The following is a 19,437-nucleotide window of genomic DNA, read 5'->3' as shown; positions in this document are numbered from 1 at the left end:
TGCCCAAGCCAGGCTTGGGGTGTCCCTGCCAAGCTCTTAGAAATGCAGTGCCCACCCCTGTAAGATCTTTCCCTTCCTGCTGTCTCCTAATCACCTCTTCCTGTTTCCAAGATATTCCGACAGCAGGAAATGAAAGGTACACAGGTTGAAGATCTAGGGCAGTCTCTAACCCACGGCTAAATTGAAAATGGCTTGTATGTCCAGTGTCTCAAACCACTAGGGCTAGAAACAAACACTATAACCAGTCTTTGTTTTCCAGTGGTAGAGAACAGCAGCTTTCAGCTGGGGGAGACATCCAAAAGTGGGTTACTGAGGGAGCAGCAACATGCACAGGCCAGTAGAGCCCAGCAAGAGCAGAGAGAAGCTTGCTCTCTTTTCCCTCCCTCAGCCCTGCTCTCACCAACTCACAGAGAGCAGCTCCTGCACGTCCCCTTCCCTGGTCACAGCTCCAGGGCAGCGAGGAAGGCCCAGTTCATCTCAGCCGTGCCCCCCCCCCCCACCCTTCAGCAACCCCCTCCATGGCCCAAAGCTCACAATTGTTTCCATTTACAGAGGACTGAGGGCTATGGTGGACCCTGGGACAATTTTTCAACACTCTGTGGGTCAGGGTCTAGGGAAGACACAGCGACTGGTACAGAGTATTTGTCTCCTAGGCCTGACAAATTGTGAAGACTGGATTATAAATAGAAAGAGTTGTCCTGATTATCCTGCTGTTTTAGGAGCCATCATTTTGAAGCTAACACTGCAGCCGTATCTCCTCTGAAAGCAGGAACCCACATTTCTAATGGCATAAAGCCCAGGTGTCAAACACATGGCTTGCGGGGCAGAACCTACTTTCAGGACCCTTTCTTCCAGCTTGCAACCACCTCCACAGTTCAAAGGCATTCAACCTGCAGCTCCTGCACTTCAACTTCAACAGGGCTGGACCCATAAAGTGGGAGGAGCTTAAGAGAACTCATACCTGATTGGTCACAAGCATCTGCGCTCCTTCTCCTCACTCCCCTTCTCCCTGAGTGCCTACAAGGGCTGCTGTGTCCCAGCTTAAAGAGACTTCTTCCCAGCCTCTCGCTGCCACTGCAGAGCCCCATAGCAATGGGGTGAGGAGAGCAGATGCTTCTCTGCTCCCCCACCTCCAGCTTCCTGCTGTTCTAAGCATCCCCAGCCTCACAGAAAAGAGTGCCCATCCCACCACTGTCACTCCACCCCACAGCACCAGTACCAGGAGAGGGAGGGGGCAGGAGAGAAGAAGAGTGAAAGTGAGGAGGCTTAAGTGCCCAAAGGACTAGTGAAAGTTTAACGCCAGGTTCACGGAGTGAGAGATGGTGGTTTGGCTCTTGCCACAGAACGAATCTGACACCCCTAACAGAAGGCATTCCAATCACTCACAAGTGACTGTCCAGAAATTGGCGATTGTGTGTCAGAACTGCAGTGGGGGGAAGAGGAGGGTAATAAGATGAGATTTAAGGTTTAGCCTCTCAATGTACCAGGTTTAGAAGGGTGCCATGGCAATGTTACAGACTCAGTTAACTTTTGGCATTGGCCCTGGACTGGATCAGAAAAAGACAATCCCTTTTCATATCATACCCATCATGGGATTTAGGAGCACTGACCCTCCCACACTACCACACCATTTCTGGACGGCATTCCCAGGCGTTGAGAATGCCTTTGTGGGAAATAATCATGAATCCTTTCCCCCAGCTCTCTCACTGGTGTCACTGAGCAACTTGTGCTGCTTTCCAAAAACCTACCCCTTGCAAGGACAGCCAAAAGTGAAAAATGGCACATGGTCACTCAAACGCTCCCCTCTGACGCAGCCTCTAATAAATGACTCCCTTTGTGGTACTCTGATCCCCAAACCTGATACTCCATCATTACAGTGCACCCAGAGATCACAGGTGGAGCGCTGAACACTAACCCCAGTCACGCTGATTCATGTCAGCTTAGCACAAGTCTAAAATCCGTCTCTGCCCAGCTCGCTCAGGATGGCACGCAGTTCTTGCGGCTGGTAACACCAATTATCTATTCTTGGGGAGGAAGCTTTTCTTTCCAAGGGATGGAAGGAGATGGTCAGCAAGAAAAGAACAGAAGAGTCCTTTGTTACAGTTCTGTCTTGTAGCTTTGAGTCTCTAAATCCTCTCACAGTTAAGAGGAAGCTGTTTGAGAAAGATGCTTAAAACTACAGCTCTGCCAACACCATGCAGATGAGTTATGGAGCATGAAAGCCTGATGATTAGCCCAATTTCCTTGTACCCCCATGGTTCTGTAAACAGGCAGTGAGGGGAAAAAAAACAAAACAAAACTCGCCACTGGTCTTGACCTGCTTCTACAGCACAGGACACACACAGTGACAAGTTGTTTTGCTATCTGCACTCTGCAGAGAGCCCAACTGGAAGTGGCCTTATTGCTCTCCCATTTGGAGACTGGATATAACTCCCTGATGGAGGCAGGAGGAGTCACCACATGCAGGGACTGAGGATCCTGCATCCCAAGAAAGGGGAAAAAATTCCTAGGCAGGAGTTGTAGACCAAGCTGGATGAGCAAGCATCTCAGAGAGGTGATTAAGAAAAAGCAGAATGCCTACAGGGAATGGAAGAAGGGAGGGATCAGCAAGGAAAGCTACCTTATTGAGGTCAGAACATGTAGGGATAAAGTGAGACAGGCTAAAAGTCAAGTAGAGTTGGACCTTGTAAAGGGAATTAAAACCAATAGTAAAAGGTTCTACAGTCATATAAATAAGAAGAAAACAAAGAAAGAAGAAGTGGGACCGCTAAAAACTGAGGATGGAGTGGAGGTCAAGGATAATCTAGGCATGGCCCAATATCTAAACAAATACTTTGCCTCAGTCTTTAATAAGACTAAAGAGGATCTTAGGGATAATGGTAGCATGACAAATGGGAATGAGGCTATGGAGGTAGACATTACCATATTTGAGGTAGAAGCGAAACTCAAACAGCTTATTGGGACTAAATCGGGGGGCCCAGATAATCTTCATCCAAGAATATTAAAGGAATTGGCACATGAAATTGCAAGCCCATTAGCAAGAATTTTTAACGAATCTGTAAACTCAGGGGTTGTACCGTATGATTGGAGAATTGCTAACATAGTTCCTATTTTTAAGAAAGGGAAAAAAAGTGATCCGGGTAATTATAGGCCTGTTAGTTTGACATCTGTAGTATGCAAGGTCTTGGAAAAAATTTAAGGAGAAGGTAGTTAAGGACATTGAAGTCAATGGTAAATGGGACAAAATACAACATGGTTTTACAAAAGGTAGATCGTGCCAAACCAACCTGATCATCTCCTTTGAGAAAGTAACAGATTTTTTAGACAAAGGAAACGCAGTGGATCTAATTTACCTAGATTTTAGTAAGGCATTTGATACCGTGCCACATGGGGAATTATTAGTTAAATTGGATAAGATGGGGATCAATAGGAAAATTGAAAGGTGGATAAGGAATTGGTTAAAGGGGAGACTACAATGGGTCCTACTGAAAGGTGAACTGTCAGGCTGGAGGGAGGTTACCAGTGGAGTTCCTCAAGGATCGGTTTTGGGACCAATCTTATTTAATCTTTTTATTACTGACCTTGGCACAAAAAGTGGGAGTGTGCTAATAAAGTCTGCGGATGATACAAAGCTGGGAGGTATTGCCAATTTAGAGAAGGACAGGGATATCCTCCTACAGGAGGATCTGGATGACCTTGTAAACTGGACTAATAGTAATAGGATGAAATTTAATAGTGAGAAGTGTAAGGTTATGCATTTAGGGATTAAGAACAAGAATTTTAGTTATAAGCTGGGGACGCATCAATTAGAAGTAACGGAGGAGGAAAAGGACCTTGGAGTATTGGTTGATCATAGGATGACTAGGAGCCGCCAATATGATATGGCCGTGAAAAAAGCTAATGCGGTCTTGGGATGCATCAGGAGAGGTATTTCCAGTAGGGATAAGGAGGTTTTAGTACCGTTATACAAGGCACTGGTGAGACCTCACCCGGAATACTGTGTGCAGTTCTGGTCTCCCATGTTTAAGAAGGATGAATTCAAACTGGAACAGGTACAGAGAAGGGCTACTAGGATGATTCGAGGAATGGAAAACTTGTCTTATGAAAGGAGACTCAAAGAGCTTGGCTTGTTTAGCCTAACTAAAAGAAGGTTGAGGGGAGATATGATTGCTCTCTATAAATATATCAGAGGGATAAATACCGGAGAGGGAGAGGAATTATTTAAGCTCAGTACCAATGTGGACACAAGAACAAATGGATATAAACTGGCCACCAGGAAATTTAGACTAGAAATTAGACAAAGGTTTCTAACCTTTAGAGGAGTGACGTTTTGGAATAGCCTTCCAAGGGAAGAGGTGGGGGCAAAAGATCCATCTGGCATCGAGTTTAATCTTAAAAAGTTTATGGAGGAGATGGTATGATGGGATAACATGGTTTTGGTAATTAAATATTCATGGTAAATAGGCCCAATGGCCTGTGATGGGATATTAGATGGGGTGGGATCCGAGTTACCCAGGAAAGCATTTTCTGTAGTATCTGGTTGATGAATCTTGCCCATAGGCTCAGGGTTTAGCTGATTGCCATATTTGGGGTCGGGAAGGAATTTTCCTCCAGGGCAGATTGGAAGAGGCCCTGGAGGTTTTTCGCTTTCCTCTGTAGCATGGGGCACAGGTCACTTGCTGGAGGATTCTCTGCTCCTTGAAGTCTTTAAACTACAATTTGAGGACTTCAATAGCACAGATATAGGTGTGAGGTTTTTTGCAGGAGTGGTGGGTGAAATTCTGTGGCCTGCGTTGTGCAGCATGTCAGATTAGATGATCATAATGGTCAATTCTGACCTAAATATCTATGAATCTAACACTGTCCTTCTCATTAATAAAATTGGCACTGATTAGCCTGTCAGCTGTATGCTGCTGAGAAAGGGTCCTTGATTAATCAAGTACATATCACACAGAAAGCCCAGGATTTAGCAGCTGCAACCTACAGCTGCTAAAATCATGGTTTTTAACTCTGCAACAAATGTGATGCTTAAAAGGTCTTTAGTTTACATCTGACACAATCACTTCCTCTACTCCAAGTGTGCTCTCTTACAGTTCCTGCCTCATTCCTTGCCAAACAGTACTATAGAGCTCCACCTTCACTAACTCATAGGCTCATAATGCCAGCTACTTATTTGAAACAGATTATCCCCTAAAACCTCCCCTCTATCCTCTACCTGCTTTTTCAAATAAGATCAAGATCTGCTGTGATTTCCTCTCCTCCTTCTCCACTCTTACCTCCTTATCATCCATGCTGATTCTCACCTCTCACCCTCCAACTCCTTCAGCACCACCCACAAAAAAATCCATCCACTTCCACTCTCTTTCTAATGCCCTCTCTTTCTCAACACCTGCTCTCTCCTTTGGCATCATCCCCTTGAGATAAGCATGCGCATGTCCCCCATACTCAAAAAAAAAAAAAGACCCGTCTCCAATGACTGCGCCATTTCCCTTCTTCGTTGCAGTGTCAAGAGAAGCAGAGATGATGGGGGAGGAAGAGGTCAGACTGATTGCAACTGAAGGGTTGTAGGTGGTATGGAGATTACTGATTGCACCCAACTTCTCAAGGTCTTGTCCTGCCTTAGCTTTTGTGACTATCACCTAGATCTACCACCTCTGAGCAAAGCACCTCTTGGGGAAATCCCCTTCTCTCCAAGCAGCTCCTGTCAGGGCACCCCTAGCCATTTCTCTTGACAATGAGTGATCTTTGTTGTAGGCTACTCGGAAACCTACCTTTACACTCCTGACCTGCCTCCATTCAGCTGTCTTTCCCCCTCAGCCCTCCTCATTCGTTAACCACTGACAATGCATTGATCTCCTGTTATTTGGGCCTGTCAGTTTGGCACCCAAGACTTGCAGCTTTATCCTCTAGACCAGGGGTTCTCAACCTTTCTTTTCTGAGGCCCCCCCCCCCCCGCATGCTATAAAAACTCCCCGGCCCACCTGTGCCACAACAACTGATTTTCTGCATATAAAAGCCAAGGGTGGCATTAGGGGGTAGCAAGCAGGGCATTTGCCTGTGGCCCCATGCCACATGGGGCCTCATGAAGCTACATTGAGGAGGCTTCGGCTTCAGCCCCGGGTGGCAGGACTCAGGGCCCCAGGCTTCAGTCCCACGTGGTGGGGCTTCGGCTTTCTGCCCTGAGCCCCATCAAGTCTAACACTGTCCCTGCTTGGCGGCATCCCTGAAACCTGATCACAGCCTCCCAGGGGCCCCTGGATCCTTGGTTAAGAACCTCTGCTCTATAAAACATCTCAGATCCAGCCTTCTCTGTCCAGACCACAAACTCTTCGGGGCTCTCTCTTGACTACTGCAAACTCCTCCTCTGTAGCCTCCTTGACATCCAACCTGTTCAAAATGCTGGGCTAAGAATTCCCTTGCCTGGTGATCTGACCATGTCACCCTCCTTTTAATTCCCTTTTCCACCACATTAAATTCAGGCCTCTTGTCCCACTTCCAAGGCACTTCCCAGCTGACCATCCCTACACCTATCCATTCACGTCACTGCATAACCCTCACCGCTCTACTCCACCAGTGATCCCAGACTCAACACCTCCCTCAGCTTCTTTACAGCTTATTCCACATCTCCACGCTGCTTCTACAGCCCAGAACACCCTCGCTGAACTAGTCTGTAAGGATCATACCCTTTCCTCAACACATGCTTCTATGATGCCTAAGCAATTAGCCAACTAACAGCTAGGCAGATGGCCACCAGGGCAGGTTTTATATTTATACCTCTCCCTTCCCACATCCTGTGTCTGTTACTCAGGGACTGCATGTCCCCATGCATGAAAGCCCCTAGCTGTACATCCACAGAATCATGGCTCGAAGACAAAGGATACTGTCTTCTCTGCTTTTGTCCTGTGTGCTCTCCATTCCAGGCAAGGCAGCTGCCACACGTCGGAAAAGCTGAAAAAGAGAAAGATAAAACTGATTAAATGCGTAGTAACATTTGTGACAATGTATTCCAATTTTGCCAGACAAAACAGAATGACTTCATACCTGCTTGTCTACCATCTCAAAATCTGCACTGGCTACCCTAGGAGACCAACACCCACAGTAACCTTTGGATCTGGGACTCCGAGAAGTGCACATCCTCGTTAACACTGGAAGTTAAATTAGTTGGACTCACTGGCTATGTAGTAACAGTTAAACTACCCATGAATGGCTTTGGAAACAAAGAACTCAGTGTGAGAGACAGGAACCCCAGAGTTCCAATCTTGGTTATGGCACCGATTTGCAGAATGACCGTAGGCAAATCACTTCACTTCGGACAGTTTGTCCATGTGTAACGTGAGAATTCAGAGCCTCCCAACTCCATGGAAAGCTACGTGTTAGTTAATGGTTACACATTCAGAGAAACATACCATGCACTAGACAAATGCCAAGTTCTACATGAGAACGTATGCCTCAAGTGTACGGTGATTCTGGTTCTTGCCATACTTTCTTTGTCAGATGCTCGTTTGTCCTTTCCACTTACGTGTACTTTTTGCCTCTAATTCATACCAATGAAAATGTGGTTAGACAGGTATGTCCAGCTACGCGGTGTTTTAAAGTGAGGGACGACACTGAAACCTACCTTTTCCCCTCTTCTGTGCCTTCTACAATTAGCCAATATCTTTCCTGTAATGTGGAGCTCAGCTTTGTGTGGCGTCTGCCAGATGGTGTTTCCCCAGCCCTCTGGACAGACAACCACCTGCAACTGTTTGCCACTAGGGGCCTATGCCACCAATCCCATTCACTATTTCTCTGTCAATAACGTATTTCCGAACCTTATACATCAGAGTTCATGTGTGACACAGGAAATGTTTTCCTCACGCTGTGGAATTCTGGAATTTTCCTGCAGGAGAATCATGTAGTGAAGGATTGCGCCTTTGCTGAACTGTGTTCTCCAGAGTCACTGTGAGAACCAGCCACATCAAGCAGATGAGAATGGCACAGCCCTCCACAGTGCCATTCTGTGTTTCCCAGTGCCTCTGGGAATTACGTACAGACTCAGGTATGATCCTCTGGGGTGTGAGATGAGGAGATGCACGAGATTACCTGTCTTTTCTTTCTGTAGCCCCTGCAGAATATCCCCAGCAAGAGCAGAGGATTGGATCTATGCTAGTGTACACAGCACATGCCCAGCAGTAGACACAAGAGTGAAACTGACACACCAAGTCAGTTAAACTTCCACAAGGTTAACAGCGAGCTTACCAAGTACTACATGCCTGTGTGTTGAGAAGCACCATGGGCACTGGACTGGAAGATTCCAGGTGCTTTGGAGTTTTGCAGTCAGTTGGCTGAGCGCATACATGACTATAACCTGCAGACACAATGCTTGCTACAGAAACCGACACCAAGTGTCTGAACCCCACAGTCATTGCGTCAGCCTTATAGCAGTGTCCCTCTGAAGGCATCCCATTATTCTTTCACCGATCTCCTTGGATAACACCAAACTTTCCTCCATCTACTCCAATAACCTAGCTTCCACAGGAAACTGAAGAACTTAGAGAACTACTTCGAGAGACATCCAGGGTGAATCTGTTCATACTACGAATTTACCGCCTGTAAACAATGCTGAAATGAAATCCAGTAAGACTTTGTTGGCATGACCAGCTATGCAAGTGTTACTGGAATAAAAAAGACTAGCCCCTCAGCTCCGTCACATGTAGGCATGATCTTCCCAGGGCAGGGCTACACACTGCGTTTGGAGTCTGCCCTATGTCTGTTTGTCATTACTATTCATTACTGATTCGGTGGCAGGCTGCTATAAGGTGTGATGCCAAACTAACAAGAGGTATGAGAGAGGCATTAGTAAAGCAAGTTTCCCCCACAGCACTTAACATCTCAACTCTGTTCTTGAGGGATCAGCATTCATGTTGCACTCCCCTTAAGTACGCAGCCTAAGCCGGGGAAGTTAATGATCAGATTCAGTAATGAATCCTGATCATGTGCCACCTAAAGCACATTGCGCTTCTGCTAAGAAGGGACCATCTCAAACATCTCCATTCTTTATGTCCATTCAGTCCTTAGCCAACAAAACCAGATGCACAATGTTCACTAGGACATAAACTGAACAGAACAAACTTATTTCATGCAGATCCAGTCAGACTCTGATGGCTGAAGCACCAGTCTGGGATGGATTTGAACCAATGACCTAGAAGTACAAAACTTTTGTATCCTGGTGCTGGTCTCCATGTCCTCCCACAATTCCCCTGAACCATCCAGACAGTCACAGCTCTGAAAGGGTTACCTGAATTCTCGTACACCAGCTACAGTAAAGCACTCAAGAGCAGCCACTGACAAGAAATACCGACAAAGCACACCGGCTTTTCAGATGCTTAACAATACTGTCCATCAGCGGCGGATGGGAGGCAGGACGGCAAGGAAGCCTATAGGATAAATGCCTGTTGTTCTTAAGTGTGAAAGGATGGAAGGATTTGCTGATCAGGAAATAATTAAACCAATTTGTCATGATAATAGAGAGTGGAACTAGACTTTAAGTATCTGGCCAGCTTGAGTTCTGGCATCAAGACGTCCTATCAGATGGTCAATTTCTCACTCTCGTCTCACATCCATTCCCCTACCTCCGCTTCCCAAAAGAGAGTCCTGCCAGCACACTTCATACATAGCTGCCAGGAAAAGCAGCACAGCCTCCAACGCATTTTTCAGGAGGCCGTTTTTTAAACTAGAAAGACACTGGCATTTTGCCTGGGTCACAGGAGGAAGCTGGGGAGAGAGAAAGTCTCCTTTCCCCTATGATCAGCAGGATTTTCATGGCCATTATGATCAAATAATTTGCAGACAGTCCTGCCAACCCCATTACTTTTATTCATATTTAAGAAGGATTTGGTCAGCTCTCTCAGTGTAAAATTGATCATCCTCCTTAAGAGGCAAAATCTTTACAGCCAGTGATCCAAGAAGCTACTTAAGATCCCATCTCGTCTTCCTCTGCCAGTCCTAAGAGTCTAGTAGTATTATATTGGTGCTTATTGCTCTTCCAGAACTGAAATTCTCTTTCGGTAGTGACTTTGGGATAAGCCAAACATGGTCACACATTATTGGCAGTGTCTGAATTCCCTCTTTACCAACTCATCCTTTCCTGCCTAGCATTTCATTTGTTCTCCAAGCATTCACTACCAAGCTGGTCAGATTTTACATTTAAGGCACCAATGTGCTTTTTCAGTTGAGTCCTATAATGAATGTCTCCCTCCAGCAAGGAATACAAGTCTCACTTCACGGCTGCCACCTTTATAACTGGCCTCTGGATGTAGAGCAGTCCCATAAAATAATCTAACCTTTTCTGGGGCAGGATTGTTTCATCACCACACTGCAATACAAACTGACAGCAAACTCAGCTCAAAAGGCCCACAAGTTTCTCATCGGGATCATCCCATTGTCAGGGGAGGTGGTAGCCTTCCCACCCCTGTAAAATAATCCTTAGTAGCTGGCTCTCTCTCAGGTCTTGGGGCCTCTGCAGGGCCAGATCTCTGCTGAAAGAAGTCCTGCAGGTCTGTCTCAGACACAGTTAATGTGTTTTTTAGGAGCTGAAAGCGTAGTCGCCTCTAAAAATTTTGCACAAGAAAAACTGAACACAGATGGCAAGATCTTCAGGGCAGGGAAATTGCCTTTAAAAGCACCATGAACATTTATGATGGCTGTATAAATAATAATAAACTGAGCTGCAGGGCAATGTAGCCTAGTGATAACTTCTGTTCAACAGGATGTTCTCATCATTCTCAGCCCTGGAACGACACAGAGAAGGTGAGAGTCAGATGGAGGTGTCAAGAGAGAAGGTGCTGGCACAAAATAATTAAAGAACAGAAAGTCACCAGGACCAACAATATCAAGCCAAGAGTGCAGAAGGAATTTAAGAATGAAGGGCCTGAGCGGCCAACCAAAAATATATACTAGCAACCATTAAACTGGCAACGAGGAGTCTGGTGGCACCTTCAAGACGAACAGATTTATTTGGGCATAAGCTTTCGTGGGTAAAAATAAATCTGTTCGTCTTGAAGGTGCCACCGGACTCCTTGTTGTTTTTGTGGATACAGACTAACATGGCTACCCCTGATACTTGAGACCATACTGGAGGGTGGCAAACTGATCTGGAGGTAAGTTGGGCAGTTACCCATCCCATGCGGAAGCATTTCATTTGTGAAAGACATGCACTAAATTACACAAAAAATAGAACTATTCCTTTAAAACTTCAAGGATGCTTTACTTTACCCTTCACTTCCGGCAGATTTAATCCAGATTCTCAGAGTCGGCTCTCTAGGTTTTTTCCACCTGGCCTAGTTCCGCTCTCACATCTTCCTGACAGTCCCAAAGAAAAGCCTCATCTGGCTTCATGATCTATGCTGTGGAAATGCCTCTCCCCTGAGCTCTCAAAATAAGGCTTTTATATTGTACGCAAAGCCCAAGTAACTCACAAGTGAACTAAGCCTTATTACTCCACATCAAGTATATGCAACCAAATCCCATATACAAACAGACCTAGCTCCTCTCGGTTCCTCTGGGTCACAGGTGGCTACTCTGCCACATGAGCATTGTTCTTCTCTTTAGGAAAGTCAGTAGGGGTGGACTCTGGGATTTACACCACTGAACCTTAAAAATAGAATTCCAAATCTCCAAGACAAGCGTGGGCATGGGGCAGCCCAGCATGGCTTCTGGGGCAGAAAATCTATTTGAATTATTCGAGGATGTCAATAAAAGCAGAGAGAGAACTGACTGATATAATTCAGACTTTCAATCCTGCAAGAAGTTGTTAAAACAACTTAAGGGGCCAAGAGGAGAGGGATAAAATTCTGCCAAGCAAGAGAAACTGGCTAAGAGGGAAAACAAGGAATACAATGTTTATTTTCAACAAGGCAAAAAGCTGGATGCTTCAAGGATCCATAGTAAGGTTAGTGCATTCTTAAATGATCTGGAGAAAAGGGGAGGAGAGGAAGGGGGAACTACCAAGTTGACAAGGTTCACAGACAAGTGAGTGACTGGTGATTTAGGTTCATCTAACCTGAGTAACTCCAGAGGGCCTTCAAGCTAGCCAAATGGGTTGCACAATGGCAGATGAAATTCACTGTGGACAAATGCAAGTTAATGCACATTAGAAAAATAATTTGAACTACTCAAGCAGATTTGCTGGTTCTGGACAGCTCAATAATTCTGCTAGATGCACAGCAGCAGTCGAAAAATGTTAGGATGCTCACAGAATGGACGAGACGCTCAAAGTGAAAAAAACTCAAGTACCCTCCTATGGCTATTTCACCATCTCGGCCAAAGTACATACTACCAAAAAGGGAAACTCAAAGTCATCATCAATCCCATCTCCCAGCTATGTATTTTGAGTACTTGTACTATAGACCTCGTTACTGTAGCACAAGTACTTCACTCTCTAAGTACCCTGGGAGGTGGGGGACTGCTATTTTCTCTATCTGTGCAATGGGGATCTGAAGCACAACACCAAAGTGACTTCCCCAGGCACAGGAGACGTCTGTGGCAAAACTGGGAATTGAACCTGGGTTTCCCCAAGTCGCAGGTTAGCACCCTAGCCACTGGGCAACCATCCTCTCTCTGCCCCCCCCCCCGAACCTTTAAATATCCAAGTGCTGGGAAAGAGCCAAGAAGGAGACAAAACAAGCCACTGGGAGCTCCCCCCATGCAAACTAGGGGTAAAGAAAGGGACGAGGAGCAGCAACATTGTACTTCAGCAGGCAGCAGTGGTTTTAAGATGAAATTGTAAAGGCAAGTGATGAGAAAGATGAAGGGAGACACTGGAACTCCGAGGAGGAGCCCACAGTCCAGGTAAACCCCGGCCTAGAGGGACACGCGAACATTTATAAGCTAAGGTATCCTAGAACTCCATTTAGTTTTGCTAGGGACTGCGCGACAGAACCAGGTACAAGGTCACCTGCTATTTTCAGGAGAATTAAACAGATGTGAGACAAAAAGGATGGGAGGATGAAGGGTATTTGTAAGAAGAGCACAGAACAAGGAGCTAAGGGGCTGCAGGCGAGACACCTACGGGCCTGATTTTCAAGAGCTCAGCACCCAACATGCTGTAATCTTGAAAATCTATCCACTTATTCCAGTCCTTAAATAGGAGCTGAACCGGTCTGAAAGTCTGACCCCGACTGTGGGTGTGGCGCTCTTTAGAAAATCTGGCCCTACCACAATAGGCTCTATAGACAACACCACAAAACAGCTGCTATTCTCAGCTCTGTCAGACTTCTTGCATGATACTGGGCAAATCACGTAACCTTTCTGTGCCTCAATTTTTAGGAGAATCCCCCTTTCACAGCGTACTCTGCTGATTTGTTTAAAGTGCTTTGAGACCCCTGGAAGGAAGGTGTTACTGATGTGCGGAATAGGAGTCCTCCCCCCCGCCAGGCTAGCAATACTCACCAGCTTAAAGTCAAAGTCAGAAATTCAGTCAAAAATTAACATTTTAAAAAAATGAATCTAATGGGAACTGATTAGATTATGGCATTTAAAGCCAGCTGTTGACAGCCAGGATAAGTTTAATGCAGCAATCCCTTCTCTACAGTCTGGCAAGGCACAAAAATTATGCCTTATGCTACATTTTTAACAAAACATTATTGGACTAAAAAAAGGGAATTTGGCAGCTAAGAAAATCTACTCTCTCTTTTATGAACCATGTGCTTATCAGCCAGAGCATGTGCGAATAAATCCAATTAGGGAAAGTAGATGGCTAGAAAGCAGCCTTGTACACAGACTTATTCCTTCACTATAGCTTCCATACCCACATCAGCAGTCACTGTATTTTATCTCACAGACTTCGGCACTTCACAGACAGCCGCATACACTTGGCACCTTTCAAAGGCAGGGGGGTGAAACACAGGGGCATGAAAGAGCAACAGGCACAAGGAGAATCTCTTCCCATGCAGTTTTCACATCTCATTCTGCCACACCTGACTGAAGGGTCGCTCCTCCTCCAGTGACTTCAGGCAGGAGAGAAGCCTGTTCCATAGAGTCAAGATACTCCACCCCTTTGGTGTGATAGTTTCAACTCACTTCCTGTGTCAGTTAATTGATCCAACTGAGCTGGGATTCTAACAGCATCGAATATCGTAAGGAAATCAGGCCTGGAATATTAAATGGACCTCTCTCTAAATCACAGGCTCTCAACTCTTTGCATACTCAACCCTCCTCTCCCTCACTGTCCATTCAGCAACATGACAAGGGAAGGGTCATCTCTGTCCCAGGTGAGAACTCAGGTACTAGACCTGAGAGAAAGGGGTCTGTCCCAGGGGAACAGCGACTATGAAGAGGTCTCATTCTACAGGGACAGTGATAGGAGACAGAGCTATTCTTCCCCATTATATAAGAACAAGAATCACAGGGACGGGAGAAAGTGCCGAACTGTTAGACTTGGCCTATTCTACAGAATAGGGTTACCTCATGGGGCTACCCCATGGGGCTGTGGTTCTTGAACTACTACTATGAGAAACCCATCCTGTCAAATGCCACATCACCTGATGCCACACTCAGCCTGTTGTTCTTTGAGAACATATGTAAAACGTACCAGATAGCTGCCGTAAGAGTTCTTCAGAGACCTCCCCTGTCTCTGCTGAGACTTCACCAGATCCAGTGGAGTGAACCCTAATGTACTCTGGGCTCAGTTGGCTTGCTGATTTGTAAGAGTCTGTCACATACACCCTGGAGAGCACGAATCTCAAAGCCTTTTATAGAGCTGCTTGTGCCAGCAAATAGAACAAATAAAAGAGAATTTTGCAGTAGGGCAGAATTGTTAAATCTAAGCAAGCAATCCAGCCTCCCCTTAATCCTGAAGTGCCCCCCCCTGAATTTACAAGAAATTTGGGGGGCTTTGCTGAAACTCACTTAGAGGAATTCTAGATCAGCAGAAGGGACAGTTTTGCTCTGAAGTAACTACTTTAACAGCAGGAAGCACCCTTACCAACATTCTAACATGCTATTGAAATAGAGCATCCCTCAAGCCAGAAGGGTGTCTGAAACGCTGCTCACCATCCCGTTTTCCTTCAGATATCCTCCTTTCCCAAGCCAGGAGGAGTGTCACATGCATAGAGACTGGAGCTCAGATTTTTAAAGGTATTTAGGAGCCTAGCTCCCACTGATTTTAACAGGAGTTAGGTGCCTAAATACCTTTTGAAATCTGCACCTGCATGTCTGGAGAGGGCCCTGAACTAACAGATCTGGGAGTAGAATAGATGCCTGAGAGAGAAACAGTCTTGGTGGAAACTGCAGCTAGGAGAATGGACGAGACTTGGCCCATCAGCTTCTTTATTAGAGCTGTTCCCAGGATGAGGATGGGGAAATGCAAACACCAGGTGGAACCAAGGCAACTGAAAAAGCCTCATGTGCCCAGTCTTCCAAGCTAGTTTATCGGCTGGTGCAAACCTTTTCCACCTGTTCGAGTTGACTGCAAACAGTTGTACCTCCGACTGCCCCAGATTCCTCTGAATCAAGTCAGGTACTTGATTGCTTATGAACCACTGGAGAACAAAGCTTTCGGCTTAACCAACATGCATTGCACTCCTCTTCTCAAGACAGGAAGCCTCTGTTAAATGCACTATTTTCCTGTGGGCTCATGTTTCCTTTCTTTTCCTGGAGACCAAATGGGGTTTTAGGTCCTGAAGGGGGAAAGCCACTACTTTGGAAGGGGAGCACCACAAAGTCTCTTTGGAAGGGGAAGCTAGGAGGTCAATTCTGTCCTTGTCTTGAACATTACATAAGTACAGCTGAGCCAGACTGCCATACTCAGGTCCCGAGAACCCACTCCCTGCATTTCTCTGGTGGAAGAGGCAGGGAGCTCACTGCCAGAGAGCAGCCATGAGATGTGGCAACCCCACAGCATTCTAGTGGCACACTATGGAGCAAGGGACCTCTGTAGCTGCATGATGGTTGCAATGAGCCCATTCTCTGCATCAACTCTTCACTCTTCCAACTCTTCACTGCTTTCCAGGAACATAGAACAAACAAGAGGTCAAAGCACAAAAGTAGGTACACTAGGAGTGACTGAAGTTAAGAGCAAAGTCTCGGGGCTGCAGTCTCCTGTCATTACCCATTAGTCTGCCCTGGTGGAATGAGAGATTAAGCTTCTTACCCGCTATATTTCAACAATTGTTTCAAAACATACAGGGCAAATACCACTTCTGAACCATTGTAAAGGTTTGTAAGGCATCTATCACAGTGCCCAAGTACGGAGAACAAACAATTTGGATAGCATTAAAATTCAGCATGACCGCTGTGACACCCTGCTCTTAACAACCAGAAGCTGATGCTCTTGATCCATGAGTTTATTGTATGGGATAGATTCCAAAATATTTCCTTCTTAACCTATCCTAGAATAAGTGAGGGTAAGTTTGAACCAACTGTCACTTCCAGACACTTGCTCAACCAATAAGACTTATGAGACTGGGTGCTTTGAGAAGGACTCACAGTGCAGTATCATCCAAATATATTAGTGACACGAATTCATGGTGTCTCAATGTGAGGTATATGCTGGAGAGGATGGATGAAAGTACTCAACATATAGAGTGCTACATGTGACGCCTTAAGGAATAGAAGTAGGGGCCCACCATGAATTTCAGGGATCTGAAAGGATCCAGCTAACCGCCGTTCCATTAACTCCTACTACATATTGTATTTAAGTCAACACCTTATAGTCAAAGGTATGGAAAGCCACTGAAAGATCTACTAGTACAAGAACGGAAGTTTGTCTGTGTCCAAATAACCTTGTTTGCAAAGTTGTGTTCCAAGGTCATCCACTGTGCCAGCCTTAAACTTAGCAGTCTGGCTTCAGGCTTAATGAAGGGTTTAGATATTGGAACAGGACTTTGCCCTGAAAAGACAGGCTGGAAGCAGGACTAACTTGCCAGCCCTTCAGGAATGACTGTGGTGCCTGACACATAGGCTTCTGAAGGAGGTATTGACAATTTACATTCAAAATTGTAACAGAGTTAAAAACTGTCTTATGTTACAACAGTTTGAGTAGACAAAGATTAGTTCACATTCCCTAATCAATGCAACCGGGCACCATGTTTTGTACCAAACCGGCATATTAAGAGTACTGCTAAAATCTTCTGTGAATTTCCATCCTAAAATGGGAAAATTAGCGATTTGCATTATTCTAGGCTTCATTTTTACTTCAACGCATGATATGAAGTACTGATTGATCTAGGATTTTACATAAATGCAATTCGTTATACATATCCAAAATACGCATTTCAGGACTAAAGTAATTTACCACTCGAATCAACTTCCTGTATGAAGATTAAGGCAGTAATTATTCTGCAGAGCTAGCTCATATCACATTATTATGAACAGAAGTTATCAGCCATGGGAAGGTCAACCTTGATTGCCCCCATTCATACCATCTTAGTAAGAATAGTGATTCATGCAGAAGGTCATAGGGATTGCACCCATTCATAGGTGCTGTTCATAACTTTTCCCATTTTGCCTGGGGAAGAATTTCTTTCACATTTCAGTAAAATAATCTGAGATCATTCAGTGAAAGCAGCAGTAAAGAAAATGGAAAACTGAATGACTAATGCTATTTCTTGTCTCTTCCCTTTTGGGACCTGCTTCAGCAACAACTACTTACTGGATTTTGAGGCAGCATTTCTGGGCTTGCTTTGACGACATACCCCAGCAACTTCAATTGTCTTGAAGACTCTAAAAATCTAAATCCTATCTGCTTTACAAAGAAAGAACACAGAAAAACAATTCCTTCCCACAGAAAGAACAATTCCTCCTAAGGCTATGTCTACACTACGAAATTAGGTCAAATTTATAGAAGTCGGTTTTGTAGAAAGCGTTTTTATACAGTCAATTGTGTGTGTCCCCACATAAATGCTCTAAGTGCATTTAGTTGGCATTTAGTCGGCGGAGTGCGTCCACAGTACCGAGGAAACCATTGACTTCTGGAGCATTGCACTGTGGGTAGCTATCCCACAGTCTCTGCCACGCATTTGAATTCTGGGTAGAAATCCCAATGCCTGATGGGACAAAAACATTGTCGCAGGTGCTTCTGGGTACATATCGTCAGGCACTCCCTTCCCTCCCTCCCTCCGTGAAAGCAACGGCAGACAATTGTTCCACGTTTTTCCTGGGTTACCCGTGCAGACACCATACCACAGTAAGCATGGAGCCCGCTCAGCTCACTGTATGTCTCCTGGGTGCTGGCAGACACGGTACTGCATTGCTACACAGCAGCAGCTCATTGCCTTTTGGCAGCAGACAGTGCAGTATGACTGGTAGCCATCGTCGCCGTACTCCATGGTGCTCTTTTAGCCAACCTCTGTGAGGTCGGTCAGGGGCGCCTGGGCAAACATGGGAGTGACTCAGCCAGGTCATCTCCCTTTTAAGTTTCGTCTCATGGCAATTCAGTCCTGCCGGCAGTCCTACTGCACTGTCTTCTAATGAGCACCCAGGAGATGACGATGGCCAGAAGTCGTACTGCACCATCTGCTGCCAGCAAGATGTATAAAGATAGATGAAGTGGACCAAAACAAGAAATAGACCAGATTTGTTTTGTGTTCATTTTCTCCTCTGTCCCTCTGTGAAATTAACAGTCTGCTAAACCCAGGGTTTTGAGTTCTATCCTTGAGGGGGCCATTCTGTTTCTCCTTGATACAAAGCCACCTCCTTTGTTGATTTTAATTCCCTGTAAGCCAACCCTGTAAGCCATGCTGTCAGTCACTCCTCCCTCCATCAGAGCAATGGCAGACAATCATTTCGCGTCTTTTTCCAGCGCAGATGCCGTAGTACTGGGAACATGGAGCCTGCAATTATGAGCACTATAAACACTGTGCGCATTATCCAGCAGGATATGCAGAACCATAACCTGCAAGAAAAGCAAAACCAGGCGAGGAGGCGGCGACTGCAGCGTGGTGACAAGAGTGATGAGGACATGGACATAGACTTCTCACAAAGCACAGGCCCCTGCAATGTCCACATCATGGTGTCAGTTGGGCAGGTTCATGGCGTGGAACGCCGATTCTGGGCCCAGGAAACAAGCACAGAGTGGTGGGACCGCATAGTGTTGCGGGTCTGGGACGATTCCCAGTGGCTGCAAAACTTTCGCATGCGTAAGGGCACTTTCATGGAACTTTGTAACTTGCTTTCCCCTGCCCTGAAGCGCAAGAATACCAAGATGAGAGCAGCCCTCACAGTTGAGAAGTGAGTGGCAATAGCCCTGTGGAAGCTTGCAACGCCAGATAGTTACCGGTCAGTCGGGAATCAATTTGGAGTTGGCAAATCTACTGTGGGAGCTGCTGAGATGCAAGTAGCCAACGCTATCACTGAGCTGCTGCTATCAAGGGTAGTGACTCTGGGAAATGTGCAGGTCATAGTGGATGGCTTTGCTGCAATGGGATTCCCTAACTGTGGTGGGGCCTTAGACGGAACCCA

General features: G+C 45.7%; 1 protein-coding gene across 2 annotated transcripts in view; it reads right to left on the bottom strand.

Annotated features, from left to right (window-relative positions):
- RAB6A (RAB6A, member RAS oncogene family) overlaps positions 1-19,437 on the bottom strand; it is a 99,340-nt gene that overhangs the window by 3,379 nt on the left and 76,524 nt on the right. For both annotated transcript variants that reach the window (XM_073334607.1, XM_073334597.1), the window contains exon 7: positions 6,882-6,948. In XM_073334607.1, the coding sequence (XP_073190708.1) occupies positions 6,882-6,948 (67 nt within the window). The remainder of the gene's footprint in view (positions 1-6,881; positions 6,949-19,437) is intronic.

The sequence above is a fragment of the Lepidochelys kempii genome, chromosome 1 (assembly GCF_965140265.1).
Source record: "Lepidochelys kempii isolate rLepKem1 chromosome 1, rLepKem1.hap2, whole genome shotgun sequence".
Lineage (NCBI taxonomy): Eukaryota > Metazoa > Chordata > Testudines > Cheloniidae > Lepidochelys > Lepidochelys kempii.
Note: the sequence above shows the minus strand (reverse complement) of the source record. Positions and strands in the feature narration are given on the sequence as shown.